Consider the following 18,684-nt stretch of genomic DNA (forward strand, 5'->3'; position numbering starts at 1 on the left):
GCTCCCTGCCCCACGGCACCCCCTAGTGCCACCCCACGGGGCCAGCCCTGCCTGCCAGGGGAGAGCGCCTCCTGCCGAGCCCCCCGCCCCACAGCACCCCCTAGCGCCGCCCTGGGGCCAGCCCTGCCTGTCAGGGGAGAGCACCCCCTGCCGAGCCCCCCGCCTCACTTCCTGCCCCACAGCACCCCCCTCACCTTGCCCTTCTCCTCGTTCATGAGCAGCAGTTCCTGCTCGCTGAGCCAGGCCTCCACCTGGCCGGCGTCGAAGTAATACTGCTCCACCTGGTAGGTGGCGTCCAGCAGGTGCTGGCGCTGCTCCGTCTGCTCTTGCAGCGCCCCCCACAGCTCCCGCAGCCTCTCCAGCAGCAGCCGCACCCCGTCCACCTCGGGACTCTTGATGGAGGTGAGGGAGCCCGCCCGTGCCAGCACCTCGTCCACCCGGGGCTGGTGCGTCTGCAGCTCCCGCCGCAGGTTCTGGTGTGGGGCGTGGGGGGCAGGGTCAGCTGCGTCCGGTCACACATACGAGGGGTGGGGGGGGGGGTCTCGGCAGCATGGCGCTCTTCCAGCTGGGGCCCCACAGCACACTGCACAAAGGGACTGGGCCCCATAACTGCCACCAGCAAGGGGGGGGTCAGTGCCCAAGACACAGAGAAGGGCAGGGGTCGGATCCCCCCAATGTCACACAGAGCCAGGCACAGAACCCAGGAGTCCTGGCTCCGAGCCACCACCCACCCTCTAACCACTAGACCCCACTCCCCTCCCAGAGTCAGGGAGAGAACCCAGGAGTCCTGGTTCCCAGCCACCACCCACCCTCTAACCACTAGACCCCACTCCCCTCCCAGAGCCAGGGAAAGAACCCAGGTGTCCGGGCACCCAGCCTGCCCTGCTGCAGGATCCCAGTGCTGGGCGAGGACCAAGCACCCACCTGGTTCTTCTTGATGAACTGTTGCACGGCCTGCAGATTGCTGCCGGGATCTCTCAAGGTGGCGAGTGGCAGCCGGTCCTGGACCCAGCTCTGGAGGAAGATGGGACGGAGCAGAGGAGCCGTGGCATGAAAACCGAGGCCTGGGCCCAGGCTGGGCCAGGGCACAGTGTGAATGAAGCAAACATGAGGGAACGGCAGCGCCTGGATCAGACCCTGTGCAGCAGAACCCGCCCCCCTGGTGTAAATCGGTGTCATTCCACTGGAGTCACTGGGGCCAGATTGTAGTAGTGGGATTTATTGTTTGTATTTTGTATAATTTAGAATGAAGGATAAAGAATAAGAAGATAATCATGTAGCATGTATTAAATGTATTGATGTATGATATGATTTGATTGTATTCTGCCAGCCACCCTGACTAGACAGCAGGAAGGAACGACCCTGGGTTGTTGGGAAAAATGCATCAGACAGGCAGCCTGTGTCTGAACTGATGTTAAGGCAGGAACAGACCAGAACAGTCCTTATGGCTGATTCTGGTCACCTTTGTTTTAGGAGAAGTTTTCATGACAGTATTTGCTATAAGGTCTTGTTTCTTATCTGCATTGCAAACGAAGTTGTGTGAGGTTCTTTTGTAATCCCTTTAGTAACCATATAACCTTTCCTAAAACTGAATCCTGTCTGAAAGTCTCTGTACAATTGTTTGGTGTGAGTAAAGGATGTGTGCGTGGTTAAGGATGAGTGTGAAAGCCTCACAAATGTCCAGATGGTCAAGAAGACGTGAGAGACTTGGAGAAACAATTAGAAAACATCCATTGTAACTGATGCTAAACGAGTTTAGCAGCACTGATGACCTCAGAGGAGAGGCAAACACTCCTGAAGGCGAGACAACAAATAAGAGAGAACAGCAGAAAACCCTGAGATTAACCCTATTTAAGGACTAAAGATTACAGAATGACATTGCAAAGTTAAGCTTTCATCCAGACCACACCACTCGATCCATTGTCTACAGCCAAGCTCTACGATACAACCGCATTTGCTCCAACCCCTCAGACAGAGACAAACACCTACAAGATCTCTATCAAGCGTTCTTATAACTACAATACCCACCTGCTGAAGTGAAGAAACAGATTCACAGAGCCAGAAGAGTACCCAGAAGTCACCTACTCCAGGACAGGCCCAACAAAGAAAACAACAGAACGCCACTAGCCATCACCTTCAGCCCCCAACTAAAACCTCTCCAACGCATCATCAAGGATCTACAACCTATCCTGAAGGACGACCCATCACTCTCACAGATCTTGGGAGACAGGCCAGTCCTTGCTTACAGACAGCCCCCCAACCTGAAGCAAATACTCACCAGCAACCACACACCACACAACAGAACCACTAACCCAGGAACCTATCCTTGCAACAAAGCCCGTTGCCAACTCTGTCCACATATCTATTCAGGGGACAACATAATAGGGCCTAATCACATCAGCCACACTATCAGAGGCTCGTTCAACTGCGCATCTACCAATGTGATATATGCCATCATGTGCCAGCAATGCCCCTCTGCCATGTACCTTGGTCAAACTGGACAGTCTCTACGTAAAAGAAGGAATGGACACAAATCAGACGTCAAGAATTATAACATTCAAAAACCAGTCAGAGAACACTTCAATCTCTCCGGTCACTCGATTACAGACCTAAAAGTGGCAATATTACAACAAAAAAACTTCAAAAACAGACTCCAACGAGAGACTGCTTAATTGGAATTAATTTGCAAACTGGACACCATTACATTAGGCTTGAATAGAGACTGGGAGTGAATGGCTCATTACACAAAGTAAAACTATTTCCCCATGTTTATTCCCCGCCCCCCTCCCCCCGCACTGTTCCTCACACTTTCTTGTCAACTGCTGGAAATGGCCCACCTTGATTATCACTACAGAAGGTTTCTTTTCTCTCCTGCTGCTAATAGCTCACCTTACCTGATCGCTCTCCTTACAGTGTGTATGGTAACACCCATTGTTTCATGTTCTCTGTGTATATAAAATCTCCCCGCTGTATTTTCCATTGCATGCATCCGATGAAGTGAGCTGTAGCTCACGAAAGCTTATGCTCAAATAAATTTGTTAGTCTCTAAGGTGCCACAAGTCCTCCTTTTCTTTTTGCAGATACAGACTAACACGGCTGCTACTCTAAAACATTGCAAAGTCCACAAACTAAAGTGGGAATTTACAAGTATAAACTAGGGTGTTTTGCCATAAAACTCTGGGGTCAGTCCTGCAAAGTCTCGGAGCATCGGATCGCGACCGACAGAGCCCAGCTCCTCACTCGCGCTCAGTCTGCCTGGCCATTGGATTGACTCGAGCTACGCCAGACTGGGAACTGGAAGACCATCTGGGGTGTGTGTGTTTTTCTTATAAGCATAACAAGATCCCTCCTGGTGGAAATCGGTGTCACTCCATTGGTGTAAACCGGTGTCACGCCATTGGAGTCACTGGAGCCAGAGCCTTCCTGGTGTAAACTGGTGTCACTCCACTGGAGTCACTGAGGCCAGAACACCCCCCTGGTGTAAATCAGAATCACTCCACTGGATTTATCAGGGCCAGCCCCCCAGCGTGTGCAAATCCACGGCGTTCCGCCGATCTCTGAATGCACCAGTGCCCGGCCCCATCACACAGGTGTGGGGCCGCTCTGACACTGCTTGGGCAGCCGGGAACTCCACCTCCCCAGCCCGCTCCATCCCTGGCCTTTCTAGTGACTGGGGCTCTAACTGGGTCCCTGCCTGCTGGGAGCCACTGGCCAGCTCCTGGAACGGGGGCAGGGGATGGGAAGCTGCCCCCCATTCCCCCAGCAACCCCCAATCCCTGACTTACGATCTCATCCTCCAGGTCGTGGCAGACCTGATGCACCTCCTTGGAAGCCAGCAGGATCCTCCTCCTCTCTTTCAGGGGCTCAATGAGGCGGACAATCCGTGTCCCCACCGCATTCTGCTTCTCATCCACCGCCTCCTTGCTGGCCGGCTCCAGGGGCAGGGAGGCCAGCTGCGCCTGGAGCTGCCCGGCCTCTTTGTACCACTCCTCCATCTGCGACTCCATCGTCTGCGAGAGAGAGAGACCGCCGAGGGGTGAGGGCCAGGGGCTGAGCGTCGGGGGCGGGGCGGCAAGGCCGGGGTCTGGAGGGAGGCACGAGCTGGGCACGATGCAGGATGGCGAATGATCACACGGGGCCCTTCTCACCTCGACCTTTACGAGCCACTTTCTTGCTGGAGAATGGGACTTGACTCCCAGCCCACCCCCGGCCCTGCCCGGGACACTAACTGGAGACAGGAGCCTCTGTGAGGGGCACTTGGACCCACAGCTGGCGCGTCAGGCGCTGTGTCACTGCACAGCAGCCAACAGGGCCCAATCCCCAGCCCGTAGCTCCTGGGGGCCTGACTCCCAGCTGCTCGTCCCCACCGGCACACGATGGGCGTGAAATGCTTCCCTTCTGAGCTGGTGGCGTTTTCCATGCACCCTGCACTGGCGTGACCGGGAAGGGGGCAGGCAGCAGGCAGTGGTGGTTGGGACCCATGGAGCTGTGCTAATTTGCACCCACTTGGGACCTGGCCCCTCCGCTCCGGCCGGCCCCTGTGAAACCATGTCATGGTGCTGTCTTCACAGAGGGGCAGTGGGAAGGAATCAGGCCCGAGGCTTTCAGTGCTTCCCCGAGCAGTCCCCTTTTCACCCCAGACCTGTAGGAGGCTGTTCTGCTTCCGGAGACGCCTCGGGGCAGCTGGGGAAAAGCCACCTGGGACTCATTTCCCGTGTCTCTGTGGCAATGGAAGCGAAGAGACGGTCTCCCTGGTATGCAAATTGCTATGCCTGCAAAGGTCCCCCCACCACATCCCGGGGCCAGGGCCCTCGTGAGGTTAGACGTCAGCCTGCCACGGCGCGGGGCCTGGGATCACTCGGGACCCCGGGGATCCAGCCCAGCGTTTCTGAGTCTGCGACACAGAGTTAGTTACTCCTGGACAGCTGCACCTGGCTGGGAGCGGTCGGGGTGAACTGAGCTAGGCTGGAGGAAGCAGGGCTCACCAGCCAGGCGTGGATCTCAAACCCGGAATTACAGGCCCCGGCGACTGACCACAGCCGCCATCGGACCCCAGCTTCTGGGGACATAAATCGGGACTGTTCTGAACGTTTCTTCTGAATACTGTAGGGGTGCCTCAGTTTCCCCATGGCATTTCTTAAGTCTCTAGATGGTGGACTAATGGGGTGTAATTGTTGTAGAGCAAAGGGCCAGGGTACATAAATGGCAACACTCTGTCTCCTGGCAACTGATGGACTCGGCCCTTCCCCACTGCAAGGTGAGAGCTAAAGGGTTGGAAAACAAAGGAATCCGGCACCCTCCTGGCCCGGGAAAGGGAAAAAGCCCAGAGGAGGGGGGACTGGAGGGAGAGTCAGTTTGGGGCTGGCTGAGGACATGGAGTGAAGTGCAGACGGGGTTGTCTGGCTCACTGCTCCCCAAAATGGACCCAGCTGAGGGGTCCTGTTCTCTGCCCTTACAAGCTCTGTGTTAGACCATGTTCCTGTCATCTAATAAACCTTCTGTTTTACTGGCTGGCTGAGAGTCACGTCTGACTGCGGAGTTGGGGGGCAGGACCCTCTGGCTGCTCCAGGACCCACCTGGATGGACTCGCTGTGGGAAGCGCATGGAGGGGCAGAGGATGCTGGATGCTCCAAGGTCAGACCCAGGAAGTGGGAAGCCGGGTGAACTGTGTGTCCTGCAGACAGGCTGCTCCCAGAGAGGAGGCTCCCCCAGAGTCCTGACTGGCTTCGTAGGGAGCAGGTCCAGAGCATCGCCCGGGGACTCTGTGACAACTGGTGATAGTGGTGGGATCTACTGCACCCCCACTTCCCAGCACAACAGGCCAAGACGTGCGGAATCCAAAGGGCTGCCCCAGTGTCCCCCTCACTGGGGTTATCCGCCAGCAGCGCGGTGCTTGGCAATCTGCTCCTAGGCAGCCTGACCTCAATGACAGGTCGGCTCCTGACACCAGCAGCCAGACCGGGCCTCACAGGGGTGTGACCGTGACTGGGAATCGGGGCCAGGCCCCTCCCAGCCGCTCCAGGGACCGGCACCACCGCTGCAGAAACGGCTTGGCCAACGGCAAACACAGACTCCTGGCTCCCAATCCCCTGCTCTAACCACTAGACCCCACTCCCTTCCCAGAGCTGGGAGAGAACCCAGGAGTCCGGATGCCCAGTCCACCCCTTCACACTGCCTCCATGCAGCATCCCCACGTGCTGGGCTTGGTATCACATGTCCAGCCCCCTCCCAGCTGGGCCCCACCTAGCCCTACCTGGAGTTTCTTCAGCTGGTTGTTGACGGTGGCCAGGCTGGCACCAGCATCCACAGCCTGCAGCTGCCCCTCCATGTTCACCAGCCTCTTGTCCAGGTCCGCGTAGCTCTGCACCAGCTGCTCCGCTTTGCTGGCCTCGAAGAGCTGCCGGGCCCTGGCCTGCGATGAGCTCTCGAGCTCTGCCCAGCACTGCCGGATCTCCTCCAGCTGCTTCCTCACCGAGCCGGCCAGCTCCGGCTTCTCCTCAATGAGCTGCCGGCCTTCCTGTGCGGGCAGAGGGCAGGGTCAGCGCCAGACTCGCCCTCTGCTGCAAAGCCAGGCCCGGCGCCCAGACCCAGCCTGAGACCCCGTGGCTCTGTGAGGGCTGGGATCCTGGCCCCAGTGAGGTCAGCGGGGCAGGATTTCACCCCCTCGGGCCCAGAACCCGTCAGCGGGGCTCGCAGGGCTGCGGGGAGGGCTCCTGATGCCTGCCTGTGCCTGTCCTAACTTTGGCAATGCAAGTGCAGGCCTGTAAACCCCCCCCCCCCCGCCACCCGCCCAGCCAGAACCTGGCCCGGCACCTGCACCATGTACCCTTAGTCCCTATCGGTACATCAGTGTATCACAGTAGTGCCCAGAGACATCAGCTGAGATCAGGGCCCCGTAGCGCCGGGTGCTGCTCAGACCCCAACTGAGATCAGGGCCCCATTGTGCCTGGGGGGCACACGGCTACACACACACACACAGAGCTGGGGGGGTACACAGCTCCCCCCACACACAGCTGGGGGGGACATGGCTCCATGCGCACACACACACAGCTGGGGGGGGACAGATCCACAGGCACACAAACAGCTGGGGGGACATGGCTCCACACGCGCACACACAGCTGGGGGGGCACACAGTTATACACATGCACACACAGCTGGAGGGGGACACAGCTACACACATGCACACACAGCTGGGGGGGTACATGGATCCACAGGCACACACACAGCTGGGGGGAAACGGATCCACAGGCACATACACAGCTGGGGAGGACATGGATCCACAGACGCACGCACAGCTCGGGGGGAACACGGATCTACAAGCACACACACAGCTGGGGAGGACACCAATCCAAGCACACATAACTGGGGGTGTGTGATGAAGTGGGGATTTTCCCTTGTTATATTGTACGTTGAGTCCATGTGAGTTTTATTGTTTTGCATGAACACGGTGTGTGCCTCAGTTTCTCTGTGTGCTGCACCAATACCTCGGTGGTGGGAAGCTTCTTGCCCTGGCGACAGTCTGCTCAGAGAGAGGAGGCTCCCCCAGAGTCCTGACTGGCTCCATATGGGATAGTTCCAGAGCATCGCCCAGGGACCCTGTAACAGGGGGACAAAGCTCCACAAACACACACACTGCTGGGGGGGGACACGGCTCCACACACACACACACACACTGCTGGGGGGGACACGGCTCCACAAACACACACGCAGCTGGGGGGGGCACATGGCTATACCCTCCCCAGCACACACATTTTATAAGCAGCCTCATTGCTTCTGCTTGGGAAAGGTCTCCGTGCCCCCCCAGCGCTCCTTGCCCCCCCTCCCCGCAGGGGTCCCTCGCACCAAAGGAGGTCGGTGAAGGACACAGGCCAGGCCACAGAGGCAGGGTCACTGTAGCGCTGCTCCAGGCCACCCCGCAGCCCTCTGCGTGTGCGAAGCATCTGTCGCATCCCTTGTGCAAACCCCCTGGGCCCCAGCCCATGCTCCCAGCAGCACCCAGAGCCAGACGTAGGGGAGATGGTTCCCCCACTGAATCCAACCCTTTCCGGGGGAGGGGGGCGGCCTGACCCCTGCGAGCCGTGGAGCGCCCTGCCTCTCCCTGGCTCTGGGCTCTGTTGGGGGGGCTCTGACCCTGGCCCCAGTCTGTGGGCACAGCAGGGTCAGCTCTGCAGTGGGAGCTAGTCTGATCCTCCCACCCGCTGGGAGAGGGGGGTCACCGGTTCCCCCCCACCACCCACGGGCTGTGGGCCTCACGGTGGGGGCACGTGGTGGTTCACGAAGCCAGGTGTGGGCCGGTGGCGTGCGATCCGGGCGGGCGGATGTGTATTTTGGATCGCTGAGCAGCGGCTCCATTCAGGGCACACACAGTGCCGCCCTCGGGTCTGTTCCTTGCCCAGCGTCCAGCTGCTCCAGCTTCAACAGCACGACACCCATTTACACCTGCTTAGGAGCTAGTCCGAATGACAGGCAACGCTTCCACCCGCTGTTGCCCCCGAAGGACAATGTAACGTCAGGGGGTTTATTGGGGTGAGGGGTTCCCCATGCTCCAGAGACGCAGTCCCCAGGTCTGGTCCCGTTGATGCAGCTCCCTGGAATCACTCCAGCTTTACCCCGGTGAGCTGTCTCGGGGCCTCTGGCAGGGCCGTCTGGGGTGCCCACGCCTGCAGGCCGGGGGTCCACGCTGTGACAGCCCACCTTGAGAGCAGGGGGCTGCAGGGGTGAGGCGCCCCGTCCCCTCCCCCTCTGCAGAGCACATGCCTGTAAGCTGGTGGCAGAGATGCCAGCCCAGACGCCCAGGCCGGGCCAGGCTGCCTAGGGCCGGGACACGTCCCCCAGGCTGGCACAGATGCCAATGCTGCGAACGGCAGGCGGCAGGGCCGGGGCCTGTTCTTACAGGGATCCCCAACCTTCCAGCCCAGAGGGCGCAAAGCAAGGTCCGGGCACCGTGCCAGGCTGGGCACTACCTGCCCCAGGGATGGACAGGAGCGGGGGGGTCGGAGTGCAGTTCCCTGGGGGCAGGTAAGGAGCTGAGCCCGGGGCGGAGGGATGGGGGAGTTGGGGGGCCCTCGCGGGGAGGGAAGGGTTAAGGCACCAGCTCCCCGTCTCACCTGCTCGATCTGCTCCAGCCACTCGCGGTTCTGCGCCAGCTCGGCCAGGAACGCCCGGTGCCGCAGCCAGCGCTGGTGGGGCTTGGCCGCCTGGTCCCCGGCCATGGGCCGCTTCTCCTTCATCCAGCCGGCCAGCTGCGGGCACAGAGCGGGGCTGAGCCGCGGGGTCCCCGCCCCGCCCCGCCCCGCGCCCGCCCCCGCTGCCGCAGCCAGCCCGAGCCGCGCCGCGCCGCGCCCCCCCGCGCCTCCTGCGGGGCCTGCGCTGGGGAGGGGAGCCCGGCCCCGCACGGCGCTTTGCATCAGCCGGGCCGGGGGAGGGGAAGGAGCGGGGGGGACGCTCAGCGCAGCTCGGGGGTGTCTCTGCTGGGCTGGGGGGCCGGGCCGGGGCAACGTGAGAACAGAGACAGGCAGGCAGAGGGGTCTGTGTGGGGACGGACAGAGGGACAGACAGACAGGGTAGCTATGGGGAAGGACAGGGGGTAGGTCTGTGGACAGAGGCCAGACAGAGGGGTCCGTGTGGGGACGGACAGAGTAGCTATGGGGAAGGACGGGGGTAGGTCTGTGGACAGAGGCCAGACAGAGGGGTCCGTGTGGGGACGGACAGAGGGACAGACAGACAGGGTAGCTATGGGGAAGGACAGGGGGTAGGTCTGTGGACAGAGGCCAGACAGAGGGGTCCATGTGGGGACGGACAGAGGGACAGACAGGGTAGCTATGGGGAAGGACAGGGGGTAGGTCTGTGGACAGAGGCCAGACGGGGTCTGTGTGGGGACGGACAGAGGGACAGACAGACAGGGTAGCTATGGGGAAGGACAGGGGGTAGGTCTGTGGACAGAGGCCAGACAGAGGGGTCTGTGTGGGGACAGACAGACAGGGTAGCTATGGGGAAGGACGGGGGTAGGTCTGTGGACAGAGGCCAGACAGAGGGGTCCGTGTGGCGATGGACAGAGGGACAGACAGACAGGGTAGCTATGGGGAAGGACAGGGGGTAGGTCTGTGGACAGAGGCCAGACAGAGGGGTCTGTGTGGGGACAGACAGACAGGGTAGCTATGGGGAAGGACGGGGGTAGGTCTGTGGACAGAGGCCAGACAGAGGGGTCCATGTGGGGACGGACAGAGGGACAGACAGGGTAGCTATGGGGAAGGACAGGGGGTAGGTCTGTGGACAGAGGCCAGACGGGGTCTGTGTGGGGACGGACAGAGGGACAGACAGACAGGGTAGCTATGGGGAAGGACAGGGGGTAGGTCTGTGGACAGAGGCCAGACAGAGGGGTCTGTGTGGGGACAGACAGACAGGGTAGCTATGGGGAAGGACGGGGGTAGGTCTGTGGACAGAGGCCAGACAGAGGGGTCCGTGTGGCGATGGACAGAGGGACAGACAGACAGGGTAGCTATGGGGAAGGACAGGGGGTAGGTCTGTGGACAGAGGCCAGACAGAGGGGTCTGTGTGGGGACAGACAGACAGGGTAGCTATGGGGAAGGACGGGGGTAGGTCTGTGGACAGAGGCCAGACAGAGGGGTCTGTGTGGGGACGGACAGAGGGACAGACAGACAGGGTAGCTAGGGGGAAGGACAAGTGGTAGGTCTGTGGACAGAGGACAGACAGAGGGGTCCGTGTGGCGATGGACAGACAAGCGGTGTGGGGACGGACAGAGGGACAGACAGGTAGAGGGGAAGCTATGGGGACAATTCTGGACACACCAGGATCTGGATTCACCTCCCTTTGGTGCCCCGAGGAGCTGTGGTGGGGGTCAGGCTCCGGATGTGCCCCAGTACCGACCCCCCAGAGAGGGACGGCCCGTGACCTTCTCTGGGCCCTGCCAATGGCTCCCCTAGGTCTTCCAAACAAATGGACCCGAAACACCCCACCCCTCTCCTGCTACCGACCCTGAGAGATCCAGCCACACAGGGAGGATGGGGCAGAGCCAGGGACAGAACCCAGGTGTCCTGGCTCCCAGCCTCCCGCTCTAACCACTAGACCCTCCTCCCCTTCCCAGAGTCCAGCATCCCAGGCTGCAGGGGCCCATGTCCCAGTGACAGCCCCCCTCCACGCTCTACGGGGCCCAGTCTCCCAGCAGCTGCACCCTGTGCCGCACCCCCCTCCAACGGGCACCGGGTTAACTGGAACCCGGGTCACTGCAGCTGGATCCGCCTGCGTCAGGGCACTGCCAGCCCCGCAGATTCACAGCTTCCCAGGCCAGAAGAGCCCATTGGGATCCTCTAGCCAGCATTCCTGGGCCCAGAGCAGCTTTCTGAGCGTTTCCAGACGGGCAGGGCTGGAGAATCCCCCTGGTTAGTTATACCTGCTGCCCCATCCTGCATTTCAATCCACCGACCCGTCCCAAAGCCCGCAGCGCAGGGCCCCGGCCCCCTGCATGGCAGGGAGGGGGCAGCCGGGCCGAATCCTGGCACACGAGGTCACAGTGACACTCAAACCTGGCCCAGTCACCCTCCCATCATGGCAGGCCTCACCTGCCAGCTGTTCTCGGCACCGGGACCGGACAGGAGGCGGGAGGGACCTGTCCCCGGTGGGTGGGGCTGGCCGCAGGAAGGGGGAGCCGGGGCCGCCTGGCGCAGGGGCCGGGGGGGTGTGTGTGTCCCGTCTCCACCTATGCAGCAGGGCCCGGGGCCCAACCCCCAGCTGGTGTAAATCAGCATCGCTCTACTGGGACCACAGGCGCCTGACTGGCTGACACCCACGGAGGGGCTGGCCCACAAAGCCCTGGGGCAAATCCCGAGTCCTTGCCCTGGAGCCAAGAGTGGGCCAGATTCTCAGCTGGTGTAAATTGGCCCAATTCTATTTATATTAATGCAGCTACGCTGGTTTACACTAGCTGGGGCCCTGGCCCAGTCACTCCACAGCCCCATTGTTATTCCAGCCTGCCCCTTCCGCCTCCCCCCCAGCTCTGCCAGTGCCCCTCAGACCCGACCCGCAGCCCCTGGTAGCCCAGCCCTGGGCTCCCCCCCAGCTCTGCCAATGCCCCTCACACCCCACCCGCAGCCCCTGGTAGCCCAGCCCTGGGCCCCCCTCAGCTCTGCTGGTGCCCCTCCATCCCAACCCACACTCACGTGCTCTGTGGGCAGCCCTGAGCTAAGGGCCCCGGCAGGAAAGTCGGGGGCACCGCAGCTGCTCATCAATGCCCAGCTGTGCCCAGGGCTGGCTCAGACCCCGAACTGCCCACAAGCACCAGAGCCAGCTTGGAGAAAGGGGGCAGATTGCGGAGCGCCATGCGCTGGGCCTGTCCCTCTCCCCCCAGCACAATTCATTACCATAGCGCCCGCGCTGCCTGGAAACGCACCAGCTGCCCTAATTAGAGGCAGCGCTGGGTGGGGGCAGGGCTTGCCACGCAAATGAGGCAGGAGCCCGAATACATTTCGCTATTGAAATAATCAGCGGCTGGGGCTGAATTCGGCTCTCGGATGCATGGGGCTCCCCTTCTGCCTGACTGCATCATCCGTCCCCCATCCCCACGTACGCCCCGCTGGCTGCCAGGCAGCCCCTCGCTAGGTCTGTGTCCAGCCCCTCAGCGATCCTGCCCCTCTGCCCTCTGGCACCCCTCACCACAGTGCCCGGGCGCATCCCCCAGCCACAGCCTGCATGGCCCAGCGGTGCCGGGGAGCATTGGCCATCTCAGCCGTTTCCACTACCCATGAGGAGACAAACGGGGGCTGAGCTGCCATGTAGGCAGCCCAGCCCAGTGAAGGCTCTATCCATGCCCCCGAGGCCAGCGCTGTGGGCAGAGCTGGCGGGGAGACTTGGCTGGACTCTATTTCCCGATGGGGATTCCCAGCCCCCTGCCCCGGTTCCGCACCCTGACGTTCCCGCCAGCCTCGGCACACCTGGAGCATTCGCCCCGTCTCCAGGCCCAGCTGGTGCTGTGGGGCTGCTGGTGCCCTGGCCGGATGAGGGAGCCCAAAGCCAGCTTGCTGAGCCCGCTCAATGCAAGTGTCCAGCTCGGGAGGAGAGGTTTGGAGACCAGGACCCCAACTCCCCCCATGTGTCCCTCTGACTTCAGCCAGTGCTGAGCCCCCCCTCTGAAAACCAGGCCCCATTGAGGCATCCCAAGCCAGGCCCCTCTGGAGCCAGGGCACCCCCTGCTCCTTCCCAGAGCTTGGAAAGGAAGCGGTGCAGAACGCTGCTCTGCATAGCCGACCCAATGGGTTCCTGCCGAGGTCAGTGCCCTGCTCGCCCCACCAAAGGGCGGCCTGGCTCCTTGGCGCACCCTGGCCCATGGGAAAGCCAAGTGCCCATGTGAACAGAGCCCCACCAGAAATGCCAGCAGCAGGCGGGAAGCCGTGAGTGTGGTGCCTGCCGGCTGCAGGACGTCACGTCACCGCCGCACGGGGCCGGGGCCGTACCTCGTGACAGTTCTGCAAGAAACGCTGCAGATCCAAGTGATCGTTCAGCTGCTGCATCCACTCTTGGGCCAGCTGGAAGTTCCGGTGGCTCCTGCAGAAACGAAAGGTGCTGGCTCAGTTCCCTGCGGCAGAACCGTGTGGTTAACGCTGCTCAGCCCCTCGCCGGGGCCATCCAGCAGGAGGGATCCCAGGAGCAGAGGTGGAAACACCCAGCAGGAGACCTGCCCTTCATAGCTCCTGTCTCCAGAACCATTGCATTTCAGAACCATCGAAAGACCCAGATCAAGGCCCAGACCCTGGCTGAGATCAGGGCCCCATTGTGCCAGGCGCTGCACAGACCCTGGCTGAGATCAGGGCCCCATTGTGCCTGGCACTGCCCAGACCCTGACAGAGATCAGGGCCCCGTGGTGCCAGGCACTGCATAGGCAAAACAAGAGACAGTCCCTGCTCCAAAGAGCTCCCAGTCTGAACAGACAATGGGAAAACTGAGGCAAAGAGGGGTAGAAGCGGTAGATAATCCAGGTGTCCTGACCCCCTGTCATGGAGTCCCCGGGCCATGCTCTGAAACAATTACACCCCCTTATCCCACCACCTAGAGACTTAAGAAATGCATAGGGGAAACTGAGGCATCCCTACAGTATTCAGAGAAACATTAAGAACAGTCCCACTTCATCACATCCCCACTCCCAGTCCCACTGCCCTACTCACCAGCCTCCCCTGACTTGACTGGGAGTTCAGCACACATGGGTTTCACCCTGACCAGGAGTCTGAACTGTCTGGCTGGCATGAGGCTCCCTGGGCTTGCCAGGGCCATACCAAGCTGGCACCACCCTCCGGCCAGACACAGCCAAGGAGCCAAGCAGGACTCCAGAGTGGGTGTTTGCTCCGGGCTGGGCAGAACCCACAGGCTGGGGAGGGAGGGTGGCCTCCCCAGGGGCATGCCCCCTGTGGGGCATCGACTGGGGATGGGATCCGGCTCAGCTGTGAGCCAATCACCCTCTCCGAGGGGCTCGGATCAGTCCTGAGTGGAGCCTGGGATGGGTCCTACATCTCCAGGGAAGGGCTTTGCCAGGAGTCCCGGGGCCTTTCCCCAGAGCTGCTTCAGCTCTGGCTGTGCTATCTCCAGACACTTCGGGGGGGCATACCCAAGCTCCCCGCCTGCCCCAGGGACATAGGGAGAGGCCGCTGGATGGGAGGCCCTGAAGAAGGAAGCTTCCAGGCCCTGGCAGGCTTGGCCCTCCTGCAGGGCGGAAGAAACGGGGCAAAGCACCCGGCGAGGATTCTGGAGAATTACCCACAATCGTCCGAGCAGGCTCTGACCTGTCTGTGCAGCACCTGGCACGGGGATCCTGCTTCAGGACTGGGGACCCTCTGAGCTGCCTTAGCATGGACCAGACCAATCGAAAGCATTAGGAACAGAATCCCCGGGCCCCGGGCCTGCCAGCGTCGCCTTGTTCCCACAGCCACCGCTGCCAGGACCACAATCACCCAAGCCAGGCCGCTGTACCCAGCCCAACAGCACGAGAGACAGAACAACCAGCCCCAGCTCGTACCCAGCGCCCACCACTGGGATCTCCAAGCCACCATACAAAGCAGGGTGGGCGTATGACCCCATTTAACAGCTGGGCAAACTGAGCGACCGAGTGCGGTCGAGAGCTCCCTCGTCAGCCGGTGCCTGGGCAGAGCCAGGTCTCCTGACCCCCAGCCAGTGGCTACCGACTGGGCCCCAAATTCCAAGCGGGATCCACACGCACTCGCTTTGGCCAGGGAAGGCCCTCAATCGAGGGGCACAAGCCTCGCCACATACTCTCTTAGGGTGTAATTCCAGCAAACGAAGCCGAATGGCCTGGTTTTTAAGCCTCTCCTGACAGCCGATACAGGAGGTTCGGGACGGCCCATGAGACGGGGCAGAGGCGGGCAGCGAACTCGGCTGGACTGAGCAGACGACCGATGCCCAGACCAAGGCAAAGGATTCAATTAACCCCGTGCCCCGTTATTCGTTAAAAACCCACCCCACAAAAGCGGCTCTAGCCGGTGGGCGTGGATAAATATCCTGATGATTCCACTGTAATCAAGGGTGGAAGGAGATTAGCAGGAGGGACCCCTGGCCTGGAGACGTCAAGGGGAACGGAGATGTGGGGGTGGCAGCTGCCGACCCAACCCACCGCACGGAGGGGAGAGAAGCACTTCACTGGCTCTGTTGTGGGGTTCAGTTCACCCTCTCCCCAAATTACTGCCCTCTGGAGCCTAGGGCCTTTCATCTCGGACGTCAGGGTTCCCCAGCACCCCACACACGCAGAAACCGGCTCCTGGATCCACCGAGGCATCTGTACCCCCATCACTGCAGCCTCTGGGTGCCTCCCAGTCCCGAAGGGACGTCTCCTCCCTGCACCCAGGCAGCACTGTTCTGCCCATTGCCCGGGGGACACTGAGAGACCCGGGCACAGGGGCGTTCGTACCTGACCCCCCACCAATTTCGAGGGGGTCTGGTCCTGAACCTCTCAGGGAGCTTGTGAGAGATCACGGCGGAGCCTGTGGTGGACTGAACCTGGGTCTCTGGTGCGTGGGTGGGACAGGGGCTGACCAGCGCCTGGGGCCGGCGGGGCACAGGGGGGCTAAGCAGCACTTGGCCCGGGGGGGCAATCCCCCAGAAGCAGCCCCCCGGGGGAAGTTGTGGCCCAGCTGGAGGGGACAGCCAGGTGGCTCGGGCTGGGAAGGGGCATGTGCCAGGCGCTGCGTGGGGCCTACTTGGCTCTGAGCGCTGCCATCTCCTCCTGGGCACGCTCGCTGTAGGGGCTGCCCTGTTGCACCAGGCTCTCCCCGGCCTGCAGGGCCAGCGTTGTCTTCGGCATGCTCAGCTCCATGGTGGTTACGAAATCCTTGTGCTTCTTGATGGCCTTCTCCACCGCCTCCACTGTGTTGGGGAGCTCCGCGTGGGCCAGGGTGGACTCCTGGGGGGGAGCAGGAAGGCAGGGGTTAACACTCAGCGCTTGGGCAGCCTGCAAACCTCCCCCTGACCACACACTCCCCCCACCGGCCCCCTGTGGTGGGGGAAAACTGAGGCACGGAGGGGGAAGCCACATGTCTGGGATCACCCAGCAGGTCATGGGATAAAGCTGGGAAGAGAGTCCTGGTGCCCAGCATCCCCCTCTCCCCGGTATAACCACTAGATCCCACTCCCCTTCCAGAGCTGGAGGTAGAATCCAGGAGTCCTAGCTCCCAGCCCCCTGCTCTAACCACTTGCCCCCACCCACTACCCGAGCCAGGGATAGAAAATCCCTCCCTGTCTTTCCTTCTCTGCCGCGTCTGGGGCCATGCGCACAGCAGCCCCACTGCCAGGCAGCTGCGCTCAGAGGTGCCTGGCAGCCGTCGCTCTGCGTTGGCGTCAGTTGGATGCAGGCTGCACCAAATGCCAGCTCCCACGTTGCCAGCCTGAGCGGAGGAGCAGAGCCACTCCCCCGGCTCGGGCCTGGCTCCAAACCTGTGGGCTTTGGGTCAAGCCCCTCGTGCTGGGCTCCGCATGGGGGCCAGAGACGGGGAACCCACAGGGACCCGTGGGGGTCCCCGAGCCTAGATCCCAGCTGATGCCCTCAGCCTCAGAAGAGCATCTCCCTCTCCGCAGGGATCCCCCTGGCCTTGTCTGCAGCCAGCTCTGTTGGAGCCGGCCCTGCAACCTCTGCTGGCCACCCCGGAGCAGAGCTTCCTCCCAGTAGCTGTCTGCCTGGCCTGCCCGGAGCGACACCTGGAGCGGCAGGTGAGGGCACGGGGCACTGACATAACTGCTCCCGACTGGCTCCAGCTAGGGCCTCCTCTTCCCCCCCGCTCCTAGGAGGCTGGGAGCCGCTGACGGCTGGGGGATGCAGGACACATAGAGCCCTTACGCAGCCCCCTGGCCATCAATGGTTGCTCACAGGCTCAGAGTTGTGCAGCTTCTTTCAGGGGAGTCAGGAGACCTGGGTTCTGTGCTCAGCTCCGCCACTGACCTGCTGGCTGACCTTGGGCAAGTCCTTTCCCGCTCTGGGCATCAGTTTCCCCTCCCACTCCTGGCCTATTTAGACTGGAAGCTCTTTAGGACAACACAGGTCTCTCACTCTGTCTGGGCAGTGCCCGGCAAGACGGGACCCTGATCTCGGCCGGGGTCTGGGCAGCGCTGGGTTCAATGGGGCCCCAATCTTGGCTAGAGTCTGGGCAGCGCCTGGCGTGACGTGGCCCTGATTTTGGCCGGGGTCAAGGCAGTGCCTGGCGCAACGGGGCCCTAATCTCGGTTGTAGCCTCTGGGTGCTCCCATAATACTCACCAGAACTCACAAGTGTTTTCCTGAACTGGGTCCTCACTACAGGCTCTGACTCCCCAGTTTCTGGGCTGCCGGTTGCTCCTCTGACAGCGTTGAGCCCCCATCTTAGACAGCGTTTATTCCCAATCCCCCCACAGAGCCTGGGACTCCATTTCCTGCTGTCCTGGATACGCTGGGCTGGGCAGAAAGGGGGTGGTGGGGAGTGGCTGGGAACAGGGCCCTTGGGGCAGGAGCCCACCCTGCTCAGATTTCGTGCACTCACGGGCCGGTTTGATGATCCGTGTCCCAGCTCAACAACCGGCCAACAAATCATCCACTCAAACCCAGCTAATGCAGCTTCCGGCCTTTCACCGGCGCCGGGGTGCGCATAATCGGGCTTTAGAGCCCACCTGGGAACCCGGGGAGCAACTCATCCGTAACAGACACCAAATACAAATGAATCAGGAGTAACCAGCAATGAATTAGCAATTCTTATATAGGAATAACTAGCAGTTTGATACCTTAGAGACTAACAAATTTATTTGAGCATAAGCCTCCCTCCCCCCCTGCTGCTGGTGATGACTCATCTTAAGTGATCACTCTCCTTACAGTGTGTATGATAAACCCATTGTTTCATGTTCTCTGTGTGTGTGTGTATAAATCTCCCCACTGTATTTTCCACCAAATGCATTGGATGAAGTGAGCTGTAGCTCACGAAAGCTTATGCTCTAATAAATTTGTTAGTCTCTAAGGTGCCACAAGTACTCCTTTTCTTTTTGCGAATACAGACTAACACGGCTGCTACTCTGAAACCTAGCAGTTTGATAAGTATTGTTTTCTATGTAATGCCATTTGCTAGCTAGTGCTATTTGTTAAGTATTAATTACTCATTGGTATTTGATAATTTGCTAATAAATTTATTGCTAATTACCAAATGCTAATGAA

The 18,684-nt window shown here is 60.9% G+C and overlaps 1 protein-coding gene across 1 annotated transcript in view; it reads right to left on the reverse strand.

The window, feature by feature from the left end:
- The window catches only part of SPTBN4 (spectrin beta, non-erythrocytic 4), a 65,486-nt gene that overhangs the window by 15,503 nt on the left and 31,299 nt on the right, over positions 1-18,684 (reverse strand). The window contains exons 17-23 of the mRNA XM_038382103.2: positions 16,215-16,417; positions 13,467-13,557; positions 9,108-9,242; positions 6,254-6,517; positions 3,786-4,010; positions 925-1,014; positions 195-473 (exon numbers count right to left, since the gene is read on the reverse strand). Coding sequence (XP_038238031.1) covers positions 195-473; positions 925-1,014; positions 3,786-4,010; positions 6,254-6,517; positions 9,108-9,242; positions 13,467-13,557; positions 16,215-16,417 — 1,287 coding nt within the window. The remainder of the gene's footprint in view (positions 1-194; positions 474-924; positions 1,015-3,785; positions 4,011-6,253; positions 6,518-9,107; positions 9,243-13,466; positions 13,558-16,214; positions 16,418-18,684) is intronic.

The sequence above is a fragment of the Dermochelys coriacea genome, chromosome 23 (genome assembly GCF_009764565.3).
Source record: "Dermochelys coriacea isolate rDerCor1 chromosome 23, rDerCor1.pri.v4, whole genome shotgun sequence".
In the NCBI taxonomy this organism is placed as follows: domain Eukaryota; kingdom Metazoa; phylum Chordata; order Testudines; family Dermochelyidae; genus Dermochelys; species Dermochelys coriacea.